The 21,647-nt window shown below is 40.3% G+C and overlaps 1 protein-coding gene across 1 annotated transcript in view; it reads right to left on the bottom strand.

Annotated features, from left to right (window-relative positions):
- Positions 1-21,647, bottom strand: part of LOC129698575 (protein unc-80 homolog) — a 319,625-nt gene that overhangs the window by 239,290 nt on the left and 58,688 nt on the right. The window contains exons 7-12 of the mRNA XM_055637663.1: positions 17,554-17,684; positions 11,314-11,575; positions 10,098-10,232; positions 5,283-5,499; positions 2,066-2,206; positions 246-514 (exon numbers count right to left, since the gene is read on the bottom strand). Of these exons, the coding sequence (XP_055493638.1) occupies positions 246-514; positions 2,066-2,206; positions 5,283-5,499; positions 10,098-10,232; positions 11,314-11,575; positions 17,554-17,684 (1,155 nt within the window). The remainder of the gene's footprint in view (positions 1-245; positions 515-2,065; positions 2,207-5,282; positions 5,500-10,097; positions 10,233-11,313; positions 11,576-17,553; positions 17,685-21,647) is intronic.

Below are 21,647 nucleotides of genomic sequence, written 5' to 3'. Positions count from 1 at the left end.
TCAACAATTAAACCTTAATAAACCAAAGTTGTTACCTTCTATTATTTCAGCTTGAATTTAGAAAGAATTTGAAGAAGATAATTTCAAAATTATGAGTAGACTATCGATAATAGCAACAACAGCTTTAAAATTATTTTTTTGTTTTCCCAAAAGATTGAGATAATGAATAACCTATATCTTAATTCCTCAGACTTTATTTTACACCTTCTAAAACCAAACAGCCCAGTTTTGTCATAAAACTTTACCGCTATATCAAGCATCCCATTTTTCTTGATAAAATTGTTAGTTCCTTCCATGTTTTCTGTTTCCTCAAGGCAGGTATAGTTTATACAGGAATCAGTCAGACTGCGGGGCAGGTTGGCACATGCCAGTGGCTCATGGGGTAATTCTGGTATAGCCACTTGATTATATAGTTTTCGCATGTGATCACTGAAGAAATCAGAATATCCCACATTGAACGAGGCTACCGTTGTGTTGAAAGTAGCTACTGTGATTGTGGAAATCTGTGATCTCACTGCAAAATATAAAATTAATTAAGATGCTTTTTTCCATAACTTTAACTTCAAATGCAAAGTTAAAATGTAATACAATGGCTTAGATGTACTGGTGGTATATGCCACTAATTACATGATTTTGTGACCCAATCATATGCAATATTGGGAGAAAATTAGTCTTCTGAGTTAAAGATTATCAAATTGCAGGAATAATTTGCAGCAACCACGCATTTATTTCCCTCACATTTATCTGAGCTCCAAGTTACAATTTTGTCAATTTTACAATTTAATGCTACAATTACTCTGGTAATTTAGTTTACCTACTGAGGCTGCGATTAATCAAACCAAACTGGATTTAGTCTGGCCATTCCCCTCTCACTTTGACCAATCAGTCTGTGGCCTCCTGCACTGTTACTAAGAAGTTCAATGCAAGCTTGAGGAACACCTCATCTTCTATCTGTGCACGTTGCAACCTCTGGATTCAGTACTGAATTCTACAACTTCTTCGCTTGCTCCAATCATTCATGTTGGCGCAGCTTGGTTGTTTTTCTGTCTTTTGTTTTTTGCCCACAGTAGAAGTGATGATCAAGTGCAGCGTCACCATTTTCTTGCTCGGCATTTCACAATTCCTACAGCATATTGTTTACATTATTTTGTCCGTATTCTCCCTCATTGACCAGATAATCACTTTTACAGATTATTCCCAGTCCCCCTGGTTTTACTCTGTCCACCATCTCCGCAGCTTAACACACTTCATTGCTCTCCATCCCTATTTTGACAGAGGTTTTCAACCTGAAATGTCAATTATTTTTTTTACCCACAAATCTAGCCTGGCCTCCTAAGTATTTTCAGCATTTTCTGTTTTCATTTTAGATTTCCAGCATCTGCAGCATTTTTTCATTCTACTGTTTTATTCCCAAAGTAAGGGGTATGCAAAGGTGGGACTTTATAAGACTATATCCTACAGATGACCCATACTGATCAAAGAAAATAAAGTAGGTTGCTTCACAAGGTTCCTCAACTGACTTCAACTTGTCACTTAAATATAAGGAGCAAATTCAGATGGGTATCTGGGCTAATCACATGGCAGATTCTCAGAACACTATGAAAACATATCTACTGTTCATTTATTTTATCCCCATGCTCAGTTTCATATATAGGCACCTTTTCACAATAGACAGTAAACCTAACACTTAATGATGAATAAATCAGTATTTTCTTGATATGCATTAACTAAGCATAATGAGAATCGATTTTAGTTGAGTTCAAACTCATGGATTTAAGTTTGAAAGCCTAAGAAAATAAGTACAAATCATTTCAAAAGTTATCAACACAGGCAGAACTGAGCAACTATGATTTTGGTGAGAGCATTGGTGGTGAGGTGCAAAAGCCCAAAGAAATTAAATGTGGAGTAAATAACATTTATAAATTTTCCAAATATGGAGATGTTTTTATTTTTGTTCAAATTTTACTTTGCAATAGACCGTGCGACAACACAATTCCCTATCAAAAAGGTAGATAATTAGTTACACAGTTACCTTAGTAGACTTAGTTACCTACTATACACCTACCGTCTTTAACTGTATTATCTCCATGGCTGTTAGAGTGATCAGGCATGTCACTCAACAAGGTGTGATGAGAATGAGAATGCTTAGCACTCATGCTTTCCATTTCTGTTGCAGCATCTGAACTGCCTCGTCGGGTAAATTTTCCTGTGAAAGATTTTTTTTTCAGAAGAGCATTAATTAAAATTATTTATATATTAACCCGACCTCATTGAAACATATCGAAAGATTCAAATCCAAATTATAACAAAAATACAACAAAACAAATCATATCTCCCTAATATGAATAATGTTTGCAATTTAAGCAATTTAATAACAAACAGAAATAAATGGGTATGGTCCAATATTAATTTTAGACATGTGTTTGGTTCCTGAACCAGGCTGGTGGGGGGGGGGAATATAAATATAAAATAAATATAAAATAAAAGGGTATCTGACATTTCGGTAGGACAGACAGGAGAAAATAAATGGGGTAGATCTGGTCATAAAGAATCAGATCACAACAATGATATTGGTTCTGAAGCTTCATATATAGGTTCTGTCTGAGTCGAGGTTAAAAATAAAGTAAGAGTAAGGTACAGATAGTAGTAGCAGTACCTAATAGTGGTTCTGCTGTAGAACAAAGTATAAATCAAAATATAATAGGAGCTTGTAAGATGCAGCAAGGGTAGGCAATCTTAATTAGCATAAAGACTGAAGAAATTAAATTGGCACGGGTGGCCTTGAGGGAGAGTTCATAGAATGCATTCAACATTTATCATTCTTAAAGTGATATTTTGCTGAGGAAACAACCAAGGAACGGGCTCTTTTAAATTTGGTATTACTTAATGAGATTGGATCAGTGAATGGTCCAACAGTAAGGCATCCCCCAGGAAGTGATAAAAACATGGTCAAGTTTCAAAATCAGTTGAAGACTGAGAAGCTAAGGTCAGAAACTAGTCTCCTAAGCTTTAGGTACGAAGGTAGAGTGGGACAAAACAATATGGAAAAATAAGTTACATGGTAAGATAGCAGATCAGTAATGGCAGATATCTTAAAAATATATTTCATAAGTTGCTACAAAGGTATATTCTGGTGAGAAAGTAACTTCACACGGAGGATCTATGACTGAGGAAGTTAGAGGATGGCATTAAATTGAAAAACATAAAATGCTGCAAAGATTAGTGTTAGGCCAGAGGATAGTGTATTTTAAAAACCAGGAGTGCATTAAATAATGGAGAAAGATAAGATGGTAACAGAAGAGGAAACTCGTAAAGTATATAAAAACAGAGAGCAAGGAAGTCGGCAAATATATGAAATGGATAAGTGCAGCTCAAATATACATTGGTCTTGTGTTGGATGAGACTAGGGAAGTTATGTGAAACAAATACAGTGCCCTCTATAATGTTTGGGACAAAGACCCATCATTTATTTATTTGCCTCAGTACTACATATGTAAATAGAAAAAAATAATCACATGTGGTTAAAGTGAACATTGTCAGATTTTATTAAAGGCCATTTTAATACATTTTTGGTTTCACCACGTAGAAATTACAGCTGTGTTTATACAGTACATAGTTCCACCCATTTCAGGACACCGTGATGTTTAAGACACAGGCTTTAATAATTTGATCAGGTGTGTTTAATTGCCTCCTTAATGCAGGTAATGTTTTTCCTCCAGTCCTTTCCTCCAGACCCATGGAACCTTTTATTGCTGTTTATCAAAATGAGGACCAAAGTTGTGCCAATGAAAGCCAAAGAAGAGACTGAGAAACAAGAATAAAACTGGTAGAGACATTAGCCAAACCTTAGGCTTACCAAAATTTACTGTTTGGAACATCATTAAAAAGAAAGAGCATTGGTGAGCTTACTAATCGCAAACATAGAAACATAGAAATTAGGTGCAGGAGTAGGCCATTCGGCCCTTCGAGACTGCACCGCCATTCAATATGATCATGGCTGATCATCCAACTCAGTATCCCGTACCTGCCTTCTCTCCATACCCTATGATCCCCTTTGCCACAAGGGCCACATCTAACTCCCTCTTAAATATAGCCAATGAACTGGCCTCGACTACCCTCTGTGGCAGAGAGTTCCAGAGATTCACCACTCTCGGTGTGAAAAAAGTTCTTCTCATCTCGGGACAAAGGGACTGACAGGCCAAGGAAGACCTCCACAGCTGATGACAGAATATATAATAAAGGAAAATCCCCAAACACCTGTCCGACAGATCACAAAAAAACTTTTCAGGGGTCAGGAGTGGATTTGTCAATGCCCAGTGTTCGCAGAAGACTTCATGAGCAAAAATACAGAGGCTACACTGCAAGATACAAACCACTGCAAACCACTGCTTAGCTGCAAAAATAGGATGGCCGGGTTACAGTTTGCCAAGAAGTACTTAAAACAGCAACCACAGTTCTGGAAAAAGGTCTTGTGGACAAATGAGACGAAGATTAACGTATCAAGAGAGATGGCAAGAGCAAACTATGGAGGGGAGAAGGAACTGCCCAAGATCAAACGCATCCCACCACATCTGTGAAACACAGTGGTGGGGGTGTTATGGCCTGGGCATGTATGGCTGCTGAAGGAAGGTACAGGCTCACTTATCTTCATTGATGACACAACTGCTGATGGCAGTAGCATAATGAATTTTGAAGTGTATAGACACATCCTTTCTGCTCAAGTTCAAACAAATGCCTCAAAACTCATTGGCCTCCTGTTCATTCTACAGCAAGACAATGATCCCAAACATACTGCTAAAGTTAATCATCCGATCGGAACCCAATTGAGCATGCCTTTTATATGCTGAAGAGAAAACTGAAGGGGACTAGCCCCCAAAACAAGCATGAGCTAAAGATGGCTGCAATACAGGCGTGGCAAAGCATCACTAGAGAGGACACCAGCAACTGGTGATGTCCATGAATCGCAGACTTCAAGCAGTCATTGCATGCAAAGGATATGTAACAAAATACCAAACATGATTACTTTCATTTACATGACATTGGTGTGTCCCAAACATTATGCTGCACTGGAATGCATGTATAAACACTGCAGTAATTTCTACATGGTGAAACCAAAATGTATAAAAATGGCCTTAATTACAATCTGACAATGTGTACTTTAACCACATGTGATTTTTCCTATTACAAATTTCAAATTGTGAAGTACAGAGGCAAATAAATAAATGATGGGTCTTTGTCCCAAACATTATGGAGGGCACTCTATGCTATTGTACTTGGCTAACCTAGTATCGTAGCTTGCCAACCTCCTCTATCCAAACCACGTCTTTCGTCCCCAGTTCCAGAAAAGCTTCCAAAAGAGAATGTGCTTCGAGTCGGTGATACATCTAAATGATCCTCATGTAGAAGAAAAGGCATTCCCATTCGCCGTTGTCTCTTTTTACCTGGATGATGGAATGGGATAGAGCCTTTGCGTTCACGGTCCTCTTTACGGCTCTTGAACTAGTACACAGATAACACATTTTATTAGTACACGTATAGATTTTATTATTAAACAGTGTTTGATGTGGGTCACAAATTAGTGTATTTTAGCATTTAGACTGAACAAGTCTGTGTTTATGATACTTTTTTTTAAAACAATTAATGTTTAAGAAGCACTTAGACAGTTACAGAAGGATATGAGATAGTTTAAAAAGATACAACTTGGAAACCTTCAGTCCACAGAGTCCATGCCGACCAATGATCACCGTACACTAGTTCAAAGTTATCCCACTTTAGCATCCTACACACTTGGGGCAATGTGCATCAAAACACACTTCACTGCCAAGTGCTACACCTTCAGTAGTCAACTTATCACACATAGTTTAGAGATGCAGCATGGAAACAGGCCTTTGGCCCTCCAAGTCCATGCTGACCATCGATCACCCGTTCACACTAGTTCTATGTTATCTCATTTTCTCTTCCACTCTCTACACATTAAGGGGCAATTTTACAAAAGCCAATTAACCTACAAACCTGTTGGTCTTTAGAAAATGGGAGGAAATCGGCACACCCGAAGAAAACCCACATGGTCACAGGGAGAACGTACGAACTCCACAGACAGCACCCGTAGTCGGGATCAAATCTGGGTCTCTGGCACAGTGCGGCAGCAACTCTACCGCTGTGCTACTGAGCCACTCATGTGGTTCTAATGTGGCGGACTGGAATTGGAGTTGGTGAGCAAAAGATCAGCATGGAGTGGGTGGGCCAAAGGGCCAATTTCTGTCCTGTACAACTATGACTCGAAAGAAGGGAGGGAGTAAATAAGAAACTGTTAGCCTAACATTTGCTGTTTGAAAAATGCTGGAATCTATAATAAAACTGCATATAATATTTCTTTAAAATACATTTATTGGTTTAATTACTGCTAGTTTTAAAATAACCATAATCAAATGATCCAGGTTTATGTCTCCATGGAAAAAAGCGAATAGAGTACTTTAGTAAATTGTTAAAAGAAGTAAACTAGCCTGAAAACAACTAAATTCCAAGGACCTGATAATCTAAATGCTAGAGTTTTGAAAGAGGTGGTGAAAGAGAAAGACAGTACATCTTCTAAAATTTTGACCGAAATTTGGAATGGTTTCTGTAAATTGGAGGGTATAACTCCACTTGGATTCTGGTCACCACATATAGGAAGGATGTGATTGCCCGAGAGAGAGAGAGAGAGAGAGAGAGAGAGAGAGAGAGAGAGAGAGAGAGAGAGAGAAAGGACAGAGGAGGTTTGCCAGAATGCTCCCTGGATTGCAAAATATTTGATTGGATAGGCTGAGCTTGTTTTCCGAGGATGAGTGATCTGATGGAGTTTATAAAATTATGAGAGCTATAGATAGGCTAGTCAGAAATGCTTTCCCCATAACACATGTATCAAAAGCTGAAGATGAGAGGAACACGTTTTAAAGGAGAATTTGTGGAAAAGCAGACCAAGCGCAAGTGTTCAGTGAAACAGTCACCGAGATATAGGAGGCCACACCGGGAGCACTGGATGCAGTAGATGAGGAAGTTGATAAGTGGAAGTTGATAATCTGTCCCATGATGGAGACCAAAAGGTCAATAAAGGGGAGAGAGGTGTCAGAGATAGTGTTTTTATACAGAGGAGTAATCAGCCAAGTTAACATATGGATTTGGGGTAATGGACTAAAAGTTTTCTAAAAAAAAATATCAAGGAGAAGGAATAAGTAGGTCCAATGCAGGTTGGCAGCTGCGATGAGCGGGGCATGACATGGATTGATCGTCAAGGCCAAAATCTTTGCAAGCTAAATTTTTGAATTATCTGAACAGACTAAAGCTCCCTCTGCACTATTGACTGATGACTACTATAAATATACCAACTCCTACAATTATCTGAATTACATGTCCTCCCACCCTGCCTCTTGCAAAGTCGCTATCCCCTACTCTCATTGTCACTGTCTCTGTGGCATATGCTCCCAAGATGAGGCCTTCCATTCTAGGACATCGGAGATGTAAACATGGTAAATGAGGTTTCTCCCCTGCTGTCATTGATGGATCACTCACCCGTGTCTCCTCAGCAGCGACTGCGGAGGCCTCACTAGGCCCAACTTTGGGTGACCTGGGGATGGGACTGGACTTTGCTGCCTTCCCCCACAGTGGGAACCATTGTGGGGGGATGTTTTTTATGTTTACTGTTAAATTCTTTAATGTTTTGTATTATCTTTATTCGTGCTGCATTGGCAAGTCGAATTTCACTACACCAATTGGTGTATGTGATAATAAATGTCCTTTGTCTTGTCGTTCTGCCCTCACACCTCCTTCCCCCAGATCAATGATAGAGTTCCCCTGCTCCTCACCTTTCACCCCACCAGCCTCTGCATCCAAACACATCATCCTCTGATGTGCCGTAGAAAGCATTTTATCGGGATGCATCACAGCTTGGTTTGGGAACAGCTCCATCCAAGACAGCAAGAAATTGCAGCAAATTGTGGACGCAGCCCAGACCATCACACAAACCAGCATCCCTTCCATTTATTCCATTTATACCTCACTCTGCCCCGGTAAGGCCATCAGCATAATCACGGACAAGTCACACCCTGGCCATTCCCTCTTCTCCCCACTCCCATGGGGTAAAAGGTGTAGAAGTGTGAAAACACATACCTCTAGATTCAGGGACAGTTTATTCCCAGCAGTTATCAGGCAACTGAACTACCCTACTGCATGCAACCAGAGAGCAGTCCTGAACTACTATCTACCTAATCGGAAACACTTGGACTATCTTTGATGGGATCTTACTGGCTTTACCTTGCACTAAATGTTATTCCCTTATCATGTGTCTATACACTGGGAATGGCTCGATTGCAATCATGTATTGTCTTTCCACTGGTTGGTTAGCACTGAACAAAAGTCTTTCACTGTACCTTAGTACACATGACAATAAACTAAACAGAAATGAACTGAACTGACATTTCTGTCACTTCCAATGTGATCCCATCAGCCCATCTCCACCTTTCTTTGCCTTCGGTAAAGACCGCTCCCTCCGCAACTCGATTCACTCATCCCTTCCCATACAGACCACCCTTTCCCCCGGGACTTTCCCCTAAAACCGCAAGGGTTATAACCATTGCTCATAATCCTTCTCCTGCACCTCCATCCAGGGATCCTAGCAGTCTTTCTAGGTGGGATACTTGTAACTCCTCTACTGCATCCGGTGTTCCTGATGTGGCCTTCTGTACCAACCATTGACTTGGTGATCGTTTCGCTAAACATTTGCGCTCGGACCAAGGCCTATGGGAACTCCCAGTTGCTTACCATCTGCCTATCAAAATCATCCCTCACCTGTATCAACATATTTCTTATCTCTTATCCCTTATCTCTGTGTCTCCCTTTCCCCTGACTCTCGGTTTGAGGAAGGGTCTCGACCTGAAACGTCACCCATTCCTTCTATCCAGAGATGTTGCCTGTCCCACTGGGATACTCCAATATTTTGTATCTATCTTCGGTGTAAACTAGCATCTGCAGTTCCTTCCTACTCACTCCTCAACATATTACCTGCCAGGTGTTGTCCTGCCCCTCCTTCCTTCCCACTTTCTCCCCCTTCCCGTACAATCAGTCTGAAGAAGTCCCAACCAGAAACATCACCTATCAATGTTCTCCAGATATTCTGCTTGACCCGCTGAGTTACTCCAGCACTTTATGCCTCTTTAAAAAAATATATAGCATTTCTCAGTTTGGTGAGAACACAAAACTAATTGGAAATGTGAGTAGTAATAACATTGCAACAAAGACTCAAGACATGTAAACAAGCTAATTAAGTGGGTAACTTCAAATCACATGGAGTACAATGTGGCAAAATCCAAAGCTAACCACTGGAAAACAGAAATGTTTTGTATTTTTAAAATGAGACTAGGAAGTGGTGATGTCCTAATGCTTGGTGTCCTATATTAATCACAAAAATCAAACATGCAGGCCAACAGGCAATTAGCAAGGCAAATGGTTATTTTGCAAGAGGATCTGAGTCCAGAGATGTCCTACTGCAATTAAACTGGGTCTTTGTGAGATTGCACAGAGTAGAATACAATATTTACTATAGAGGGAACACAGCAAAGATTAGGCAGCTGGATTCTGTTAAGATGGATCTCTTATCGAAGAAAAGATAGAATAGAGTAGGCACAAAATGCTGGAGAATAGGGTAGGTATCTTTGCTGATTACATGGCATGCAAGTCATTAACTGCATTAAAAATATTATAATAGATTTCTGGACCTTAAATAAATCAAAGATATGGTAAAGCGCACGCAAATGGTGTTGCAGTAATAGATCAGCTGATATTTTGCTGAATGGCAGAACAGATTTGAAGATCCGAAGGATCCATCTTACCATTTCTTATATTTTATGTACAAATATGAATTTGTCCTGGCACATACCTAACTGAGAGAGCAAAAGATACTTAGAAATACTGATAGTTTTTACTTACTTAGAAGAACACTGTCTATAACTAAAACTAGATACTTAAGGGTAAATAATACTTAACTACAATATAAATTACACCAGCAATATCACTTTTAAACTTTTAGATCTGGGATAATAACCATCTCCAAAACTTTTCTTTACCTTTTTGAAGATGTTCAATCCAAGATCAGTGGAAAGGTCTGGAACTGCCTGTCTTCTAAGGTTTGTCACGGACAACTTTGAAAATGTTTCAGAACTCAGGGACTTTTCCCCTTCATTACATTTCAGAGTAAGATCCTTATAACGACAAAAATAAGATTTTAACTATTTTCAATTGTCACAGATTACACAGGGGAGTGAGGGATTTTTTCAATGGTTCATTAAAATGTGACAATCACAACATTAGATGATTGGAATACATATTTGACCCATTTCAAATAAAAGCGACAGTGGTCTCTCTCAAATGGGATAATCCTGCAAGAATCTGCAGACACTATAAAGTTGTAGCTTCCCTGCAAAAAAGAGAAAAAATGTTTCTTGTACACCAGTGGGTTTATCTCCCTGTTAGTAAATGTTCCTCCAAACATCACTCGGTCTGATCCAAAAAAACCCATCATTTTGAAATGCGAATAAAATTTAAACTTACAATGCATATAATTGTTGCTGTGCATAAATAAAGCTAGTTGCACACGGTATTAATTATAATTGCCTTATGGTTAAATTAGTAAGTTTTTAATTCAACATTAATGAGATGTCTGTATTTTGCTGCCTTCTCAAGGATCGAAATGGTTACTTTCCTCCCCCTCCTGAGGTAAAAGGTTCAGAGTGTTCCTGTGTTGCAACATTGGATCGAAGTGTGTTGGAAGCTGGCAGGAATGATTTTACCAGTAAAAGTCTTGTGAAAGTTAGCATTTTTAAAGCTTTAATGGTGAATAACCTGAAATATAGGATGAAATCTTCAGTGAAGCTGATCACTGCCAAGCCATTGTGACGACATCAGTGAAAGCTGGTCCTTTTAAATTCAAAGTCTTTTGATGTTTTTAAACTTCTTACTTACTTTTAATCAGTAATCGAGAAATAAAGCATAAAATGTTCAGTGAAGGTGTTCTCAGCCTCGAGGAAAAAATGTCAATCAGTTTATGTAAAAATGTAACCGCATAGTGTTTTTGCGAAGATGTAAAGACAACCACATATACACACGCATATATACACACACACACACACACAGATACACACGTACAAGATCAGACTTTTAACAAGTATATGATATAGATTAGCCTGGTCTTATTTTATTTCACATATTTTATTTTATAAACCAAATATTTTTTACGTAGATATGGACTATTGGAAGCCACAGATAGGAACATAATTTGCTTACCTGTGTTTTATGAGTGTTAACCAGAGAAGGAGCTGTTGCTACCATGGAACTACTGCGTGGTCTGGGTAAGTGGCTTATTTCTGGTTCAGTAGGCCTATCAGGCTTCTCCTCCAAGATCTGTCGAAGCCTTTGAAAATAATACATCAATGCCCAGTGGATGCCTTCTTCAGACCAGTGCGGTTGCAGCAAGCAACGCAATACTGCAATATCAAAATAGGTGGCATACCGAGACTTCCGACTCAGTGGAATGGTTAATGAAGTTCTGTAACAGATGTCATTTATGCTACATTAGAAGATAAGTGAGGAAAAATGTGTTGAATCATATTCAAAATAAATAGAATTCTCCAATAAAAATTATATTCAAAATCAACACATAATTAATTCGAACTTCCAACTCAAACCAAACACTAGATCCAATAACTAATACAGCTCATCTCCAAAAGTCCGACTATTCAAAACTCCCAATGGTTTGGCATCTGACTTATCAGTTAATATTTGCTGTGCTCTCATCTAACTCACTTAGGGCCCTGGTACCTGCATCCACTGCAACTTGCTGGAGCCCTGGTTCCCGTGCTCCATCACAGCTAGCAAGTCCCACTTCTTGTACTCTCCTTAATCTGACCAGGGTTCCATATCCCATTCCCCCTTTAAACTTATTGGTTTATTGGGAAATGTATTATAATATTTTGTAACATTTTTTAAAAAGACACTTAAAATGTCGTAGATTTTAGTAAGGATTAATAATGATAATTAATAATTAAGATAGAAAAGTAAATCGTACTGGTGCTACCAAAGTCCTACAAATGGCAGATAATAGGAAATGTATTATATCCTGCTGAAACTTCAACTATCCTCATAAATCTCCTCACAAAGAAAAAATAGATAGAAATGCACACAGGATGAGAATAGATGGAATTGTAAAACAAATACGGAATTGGATGGGAACAGAAAATTAAAAAAAAAAACTTGGGCAAAAAATAATGCTGGAGGAACACAGTGGGTCAGACAGCATCTGAGGAGGGAATAATTCAACTTTAAAAATGTTTGTAGTGTTGGTGGCTGTATATAAAAAATACCCCCTAAATTGTTTTGCTCAGGCACAAAAGAGCTATTTGGAACCAACGTAGTTATGACAATGGAGACATGAAGAAAGGACTGAATGCTTAACCTTCTGGTGTAAAATGAGGAAGGACAGCTATTGTGGCACTGCACTGCAAGTAAGAAAGAAAGTCCTTGAAAGACCAAAGATGAAATAACTGAATCACAAGGTTTAAAATTAGTCATCAAAACACGAATAACGCAAACAGGAGCAAACACGAATAATACTTGGCAGGAAGAGGGCAATTTCAGCAACCTGAGAAACTATGCTGAAGCAAACAAAGTCTAGGAGTGGTAAAAATGTTAATCCCTTGAAAAGGGATTTTGTATATAATCCGAATATATTCCTATAAGCAAGGAAGAGCAATTAAGTTCAGCACTCCTGCAGAACAAATGAGCTGGAGAGTAGGACAAAGCAGAAAATGGAGCCAGTGTGACAAAATACAAAAAATAATATGTAAAGATTCCCACAGCTATTTAGAAAATATCTCTTCGCACCCTGTCTCCAATAAAACTCCTGTCTCCTTCGAGATGCGGCCTTCCACTTCAGGGCATCTGAAATGTCTTCCATTTTCAGGAAACAGGGCTCCCCCCGACGCTTAATTGATGGAACCCTCACCTATATCTTTTTCCTGCACCCATATCTTTTTCCCACATTTCTATTCTTGTTGCCTCCTTCCAAACACAGTGATAGAGATCCCCTAGTCCTCATTTCACCCCACCAGCCTCCACATCTAGCTCATCATTCTTCGACATTGTCACCAGTTACAATATGATCCCACCTCCCACCCCACCCTTTTGTACACTCCCCAGGGACCACTCCCTTGGAACTCAAGCAAATCACAAACATTGCTCAGTTTAAGAAGAAGTGCAAAATAATTATTTTCCAGGTATAAGAATGAGGAAGGGCTGTGATGACGGTTAAGTTTTAGTTTATTGACAGTGTGATATTTGCGTTGTACATATAATTTGGATAATTGTTTATAAACTGTATATGTGTATGTTTGTGTGCAGATGCGTGCATATATCCGTGAATTGTCAAGAAGCTTGTATGTTCCTGAGATCCTGTGAGCGATGCCGTCTGGAGCTATGCTTCTGGTAGGGCTTCCCATGGGGTAAGGTCGAGGGGGAGGTCCTTGACAAAGAGCAATCCACCCAAGACCATTGTATTGTATTGTATAAGACCTCAATGGTGAAACAGACGGAGGACAATGGCTGACTTTAGTGGAGCGTCACAACGGCTGGGAAGGCGGATGAAGGTTGCAGCAGAAGGCGGATGAAGGCTTCTTGGACTCCATGCCACTGGATCCTTGCTCAGATCTGTCAAGAACCGTGTGGTGGCTGTCTGTGCACCAGTCTCCCCATGTTAAACAAAGTCACGCATTTGTATGTGTAGATGAGATAAAGTTTGTGAATTAATTGATGAGTAGCGGAGAAGGGGTAGGAATAAATAAGTGTTTACTTCTACTTTTTGAACAAGTAAGATTTAATTTGTGATGTTTATGATAAGTTATTCAATGAGTTGTGTATAGGTTTATTGTTCATTTCATTTTATTGTAATTTTGCTTTGTTTTTAACTTTTTTTGTTTTACATGTTTGAAATATACTACTTCTACTACTTGTTTGTTCATCCCTATCAACCACCCATTCCCCTTCCCAAGACCTTTCTCCTGAAACAATATGAATTGTTACACCTATCAACTCACCCCCTCCTGCACCACCATCCAGGGGCGAAGCAATCCTTAAAGGTGAGGCTGAGATTCACATGCACTGCCTTCGATCCGATCAATTACATTTGGTGCTCTTGATGTGGCCTCTTACATCAGTAAGACCAAGTGCAGACTGGGCAACCATTTTGCTAGCATCTGCACTCTATCTATCATGGCCACCTGGAGCTCCTATTTTTAATTTCCCTTCCCATACCTACACAGACCTGTTTGTCTTCAGCCTTCCTCACTACAAGGTGAGGCCAAATATAAACTAGAGGAACAGCACCTTATATTTAGCCCGTGAAGTCTACAAACCAGCAGCATAGACACAGTGTGATGGGAAGAGGTCAGGCAACATCTCTGGAGAAAAGGAATAGGTGACGTTTTGGGTTGAGACCCTTCTACAAACTGAGAGTCAGGGGAAATGGAAACGAGAGATATAGGACAAATGAATGGAAGATATGCCAAAAGCAACGAGGATTGAGGAAACGTGGAGCCCACAATGGTCTATTGTTGCCTGAGTTACTCCAGCTTTTTGTGTCTGGCTTCGGCTTAAACACTGAACTCTCCAATTTCAGGTAACCTACTCACTGTCCCTTTCTCGCTTTTTGATGTACACGGGTCATCTCACTCACACCTTTCTTTCCAAAGCTTTCTCCCCCAGTTCCCCTTCTTTCCCCTCCCCAACTCACTCCATCTGCCCATTGGCCTTCTATCCTTGAGCAAATTGCAAAGTGCTAGAGGAACTCGGCGAGTCAGGCAGCAACTGTGAAAGCAATGGAGACATTTTGGAACTTATCTTTAGTTTGAATTACTCAGTCTTCAGGGTAACTCCAGCACTTCGATGTTTGCTCACGATGACAGCATCTGCAGTTACTTGTGCCTCCAGCTACGTGCCTTTGTCAATATTCCACCCCTCCTGCCCACCTTCTGCTGCCATGCAAACTTAATCCTACAGATCTCACCACCTTTCACCCTATGCTCTACCAAAATTTCAGACTTGAAACATTGACTGTCCCCCCACAGATGATGTTTGACTCTGTTCCTCCAGTAATATGAAATTACCTTTAATTGGGAATGAGGCTATGACATCTAGTCCTAGGACATTCAGCTACTATCATTAAGCTAAACAGTCTACTCGCCATTTACATGGCTGATCCATCTCTCCCTCCGAAACCATTCTCCTCTCCACCCGTATTAATCAAATCTTTCTATCCTGAAGCCTTTGGCACTATTATGTGGCAAAGTTTACAATGAGGTCCCCCCCAAAATCCTCCTCATCTTCTAAACAACCTTTAATTCGAGTACAGGCCCGGTGAAACATCCTCTCCACATGCAACCTCGTCATATTATGTATAATGAGGTCCCCCCCCTCATTCTTATAAACTCCAGGAGAATGTACAAATGCTTTTTAGCCTCATAATAAAAGGGAATGTAGTTTTTTTTCCCATTGTTTTAGTTTTAGTTTTAGAGATACAGGGCAAAAAAAACGGCCCTTCGGCCCACCGGGTCTGCGCCGACCAGCGATCCCTGTACTTTAACACAATCCTACACCCACTAGGGACGATTTATTTTTACATTTACCAAGCCAATTAACCCATAAACCTGTATGTCTTCGGAATTTGGGAGGAAACCGAAGATCTCGGAGAAAACCCACGCAGGTCACACAGAGAATGTACAAGCTCCGTACAGACAGCACCTGTAATCGGGATCGAACCCGGGTCTCCGATGCTGCATTCGCTGTAAGGCAGCAACTCTACCACTGCGCCACCGTGACAGCTCAGTTAGAGGAACACTGCGATTGATCCAGCATAAAAACTGGGACCTACTGGTAAAGGTAAATACCTAACTGACTAAATGAGTTTCCACGTTAATATTTGCCAAGATTAACTACAATAAAAGCAGATATTGATGAGTAAAATACTTGGATATTATTGATGAGGAAATACATTTTTACTGAAAAATCAATAAAGGTAGTATCTTTAGTTCTGCCAGATATTAAATCAAGGGTTGTTGCTATTGTCTAATATGGGGCAAAAATCCTTTATTGTATATTAATTCCTCTATCTTTGATTTATATTATCATTGTCATAAAATATTTTATTTTACTTTAGTTCACTAATTAAAATGAATTGGTTACACATCAGAGCCTTACAATTTTCTGCAATAGCTGTCAAAATAAATGATTACTGCCAAAGCTGTAAGGATGCTTTTACAATTAAATTCCAGCTCCTTATTGCCACAATTGCTAAAGATTAGATTGAACGCAATTTAGAAACCATGGCAACTAGAAAACTGCAATGAGAAAAACACCTTTTGCTTGCAGTTACTGATCCTTTACAGATAACATTATTAAATCCATATAATTATTCCCCGGTTATTATGATTAATATAGTTATCATTTGTAGTTAACATTTTCTCCAGGTTTATCGGTTCCTTAAATAAATAATGGAATTAATTTTTATCACTACCATCTTTATACAAGGCCAAATCATCTTGGACCGACCCACACCTGTACTTGTTGCTATCCATGTTTTTTTTACTGTATGTGGAGCAGCAGATAAGCCTTGGTTCCCTCTGGAACTGCAGGCTATTCATCATGTGATTTAGCTAATTAATTCTTATTCATAACTAAATGAGAATTACATTACACTGCAGATGGCAGCAAAATCAAAATTACCATAAAACTTGCTAGAAAATTGAATTATTACTGAATATTTTATCACGTAATTTGGAACATGGGGGAGAAATGGAGAAATTATAGAGACTACAGAGACAATTAAAACATAAGGAATCCTATTCTCAGTGCCAGCTAAATATTGTAATTCTGATGATAATATTAAAGGTAACCCTGTATTTTTGGCACTTGTTTTACAAAGTTAAATTGGAGGGTGTAGGAGATTGGGCAGATTACTAATAACGGGGAAGCCTTTGCACACTCAAATGATCCTACTCCTATTGGGTAGAGTAATTGAGGCCTGTAATTCTTTCATGATGTGGTCCAACCAGGTCTGGTAATGGATGACAAAACAAGTTGTGTGCTAAATGTACTTAAGTCTGCTTGGATTTCAGGGAACAATGAGTATACTAAGTTAACTTGTGCTAGGACAGATTCCTTTGGCACAAATTTGCATGTCGATACCTGGAACAATTTTACAGAAGCCAATTAACCAACAAACCCACAATTCTTTGGGATGTGGGCGGATTGTGGGTTGAAACTGAAGCACCCAGAGGAAACCCACACAGTCACAGGGAGAACATGCAAACTCCACACAGACAGCACCAATTGAAACTGGGTCTCTGGCGCTATGAGGCAGCAGCTCTGCCAGCTGCGCCACTATTGAAAATAATGCCAAATTGAATGCCAAGCAGTATATACAAACTGTAAGAGAAAACAATTATTTATTGGCATTCAAAAGAGCAACAGCCATACCTGGAATTAGAGGTTCCTTTATCCTGGGATGCACCCGCTGCTTCAGGTGAATTTTTCGGATGAGAGCTCTGCGTTCTGATTTCTGGCGCTATAGAATCCGGCTGTGCAGTTTCACAAACCATCTGAAATCCCTTTAAACCATTGGAATGAATTAATTAACTTGTAGTTGATTAAATTGACAGCGCAATTAAAAGCATTGGAATTGTACAACATCCATATTTCCAAGATCTATTAGTGCAGCCAAAATAATAATTCACACATATTGTTCAGCCCATTTAAAGGGCTGCTGAAGGCGAAAGATAAAATTTATTTTTATTTTCATACTAATAAGCAAAAAGCAAAAAGACTCCAATACTTGCTCATACTTGCCAAAATATAGATATACAGATTCACCAATTTCCCAGCACCCTTGGTTTGCCACATTATCCCTTTTGCCTGACCAACAAAGGTTACACCATCATGATACTGCATTACACCTCTGACCCCTCCGATGTTTCTAAAGCACCATGGACTGCTATAATCTTAAATAAAACAAACGTTAGATATAAATTAAATTTACAGCAAATCTTACATTTCTTGGGCACCAGTAAACGGGTTGCCCTTGGAAGTTGTGATGAGGGTCAGATCGGCGGTTGTCCATGGGCCCGAAACGCTGCTTTACTGACATGCCTAACGGGCTGACCCCCACCAATCCGAGATTTGCTGAATCTGCAGTAGAGCGTGCGCCTCCGAGAGGAGTTAAACGTACTGCAACGATCTGCCTAGGCCGCTGAGGGACCGAGATACCAACCTGCAAAGTCGGCCTCAGATGTCAGTTATTGGAACAGATCTGCCATGTCCAGCCTGGGCAGAGGGGGGGGGGGGGGGGGGGGGGGGGGGGGATCGACAGCCGATTGGAAGTCTGGACGCAGAAGTCCCAATGAGGTTGAGATCGGACACCTCATCGGGGGGGAGGGGGGGGGAATTTCCATTGCACTCATAATTTTGTCCAGATTAAAGATGGTGCCATATGATCAGTTGCCAGAAATGGTGGTGGACCTGTATATTGAATTCTTCAACTAAGTTGTAGTGAAGGGGTTAAATTGAAAGCTGTTTGAGAACACATTTAGTAAACTGCCTCTTTTTCTTCTACAAAGAAATCTATGCAAAACTATTTCTGATAAAATACGTATTTTAAGGATTCATTTTGTTTCTTGTCCCAAAGAAATTATGTAGAGTGCTGGCCTCCACACCATATTCAATATTCTCTCATGTGGCAATACCATTTTAAAAACAACCAAAATAAAAAATGATGGAAGTACTTTGCAGTTCAAGTAGCATTTAGGGGCAGAGAAACAACATCAACGTTTTAGATCAAGGACCATCATTGGAACTGGTTGCAATAGCAGAGCAGGGAAAGGTTGGAGAACGCAGACCGATGCTGGCTAGAGTCAGTCTTTGGTCTCTTACATTGCTTCAATGAGGTCCAACCCAAGTTCAAGGAGTTGCACTGTATGGTCATTTTGAAGTTCTCAGGATATAGTTTCAGGTAAACACCCTCTGGTGTCCTTTAAAATGTCCTAATCTCACCTTAAGTCTATGCCCTCTAGTTTAGACTCCTCTACATGGAGAAAAAGATTGTGATACGCCTCATGATTTTATATACCTCTGCAAGGTCACCTCTCGGCCTGCTATGCTTCAAGGGGAAAAAACCCTACCCTATCCAGTCTCTCCTTAAAGCTCAATCTCTCCAGTACCGATAATATTCTTGTAAATATTTTCAGAACCCTCTCCCGCTTAACAACATCCTATCACATAGGTGGCCATAATCGCAAGCAATATTCCAAGCATTGTCTTTTCAACATCTAACATGGCATCACAAAGCCCTGATCAATGAATGCAAGCGTACCAAATGTCTTCATCACCCTGTCACCACTTTCAAGGAACATACACCTAGGTCTCTCTATTATACAACACTCTGCAGGGCCCTGCCATTTACCATGTAAGTATTCTTACCATGTTCGATCCTGACCACGGGTGCTTGTCAGGGTCGTCTTAATAGCAGTATAGCCCCTGGGAACTTACCCCTGGGGCCCCTACACTTCCAGTTTCTTTATGCCGAATCAAATAAGCAGTCATGCACTTGCGATGTTCTTCTCCGTTTTCATGTTCTACAATAACATTCCACAATACATAGATTAGCATGGGGCCCCTATGCTCGTGGGGCCCCGGGCAGCTGCCCAGCGGGCCCATGTGTTAAGACGACCCTGGTGCTTGTATGTATGGAGTCTGTACGTTCTCTCCATGACTTACGTGGTTCTCTCCAGGTGCTGTCGGTTTCCTCCCACACTCCAAAGATGTACAAGTTTGTAGGTTAATTGGCATTGGTAAATTTATAAATTGTTCCTAGTGTGTGTAGGATAGTGCTAGTGTGCGGGGATCGCGGGTCGGTTCGGACTCGGTGGGAGGAAGACCCTGTTTCTGCACTGTATCTCTAAACTAAAGTAAACTATTGCCTTAATTTAACTTAACAAAATGCAATCCCTCGCATGTCTCAGAGTCAAATTTAATCTGTCAATCCTTGGCCCACTTTTCCAATTGATCTAGATCTTGTTATACTCATAGTTAAGCTTCTTCATTGTACACAATACCGCCAAACTTAGTATCATGTGTAAACTCTCACAAATGATTACAGAGCTCAAACGAAGATAATGCAAGATTTAGAAAGCAGCCATTAAGGTAAGGATTAGCAAGATGCATGTGACTGCAGAGCTGTAAAGAGGGGCAGTGTGGGATATTTAAAAAGCGGTTTTATCCAGCTGAATAAAAGGGAGACATGCTCAAAGCAGCCATTTTGGATAAGGTAAGGTCTTTCCAACTTTCTTCTTTAACATTAAGTCCAGATGGCAGTTAGGGCAGTGGAATGTTCCTCTTGCAGGATGTAGGAATCAGGAACACATCCTGTGTTGCTGGTGACTACATCTATGGGAAGTCCAGCTGCAGATCCTCACCGACGGCAACCAGTGGCCGGAGCTGCAGCTGGATTCACTCAGGACCATTCGTAATGCTGAGAGCATCATAGATAGGAGTTTCTGTAAGGTGGCAACTACTAGGGTGCAGGCAGCAGGGTGGCCACCAGGAAATTCCCAGGAAGCCATTGCCCTCACGAGCAAGTATACTATTTTTGATACTTTTAGAGAAGTCCTTTCAAAGGTGGCCGCTGCAATAGGTAGGAAGTTAAGAAAGAGATTAAAAACCAGGAGCTCAAAATCTTTATAGCAGAAACAGTAAAAAATTACCAATGTCAAACGAATGGACACGGTGTTACTCTTCCCGGAACAATTGAATCTAATATGTTCACTAATGCCTTGTAGGGAATGAATCTGCAATCCTTAGATTTGACCTAGATCGGCAGCAGCTCTCATCTTAAATAACTCCTGAGAGTCAAGTAAGTCTAACACATTGAATAATGATCGCTACGTTATGTTAGAAGAGAATAAAGATTAAACATGCCTTCAATCACAATCATACTTTATTAGCCAAGTATGTTTTGCAACATATGGGGAATTTCATTTGCCAAGTCAGTCATAGAAATAAAAAGCCAAGAAACGCACAAAATACATTTTAACACAAATCCACCACAGTGACTCCTCCACATTTCCCACTGTGACGGAAGGCGAAATAAAGTTTAATGTCTTCCCTTGTTTGCTCTCCCACGGTCGGGGGCCTCGAGCTTTCCGTTGACGGGACGATCTTGACTCCCGTAGCTGGCGACGTTTGGGCCCTCTGCATCGGGCCGATCAGCTCCTACATTGGGGGGATCTCAGCTGCCCCGCACTGGCGATCGGACTCCAGGTCGTGGCTGGTCGAAGCTCTACGTCGTTAGAGCTCCCGATTCAGCCTCTCCCGAGGCTGCGAGCTCTCGATGGTAAAGTCTGCAGGCCACAGTTGCAGCGATCCCAGGCAAGGGATCAGCTCCGATGTTAAATCCACACCCCGCGGTGGGGCTCAAAGTCAGTCCGAGGAGGCCTCCAGCTCCATCGATGTTAGGCCGCAGTGCGACCGGAGATACGATCCGGAAAACAATTACATCTCCGGAAAGGTAAGAGACTTAC

This window comes from Leucoraja erinacea, chromosome 7 (assembly GCF_028641065.1).
Source record: "Leucoraja erinacea ecotype New England chromosome 7, Leri_hhj_1, whole genome shotgun sequence".
Taxonomy (NCBI): domain Eukaryota; kingdom Metazoa; phylum Chordata; class Chondrichthyes; order Rajiformes; family Rajidae; genus Leucoraja; species Leucoraja erinaceus.
This window is presented reverse-complemented; position numbering and strand designations above follow the sequence as displayed.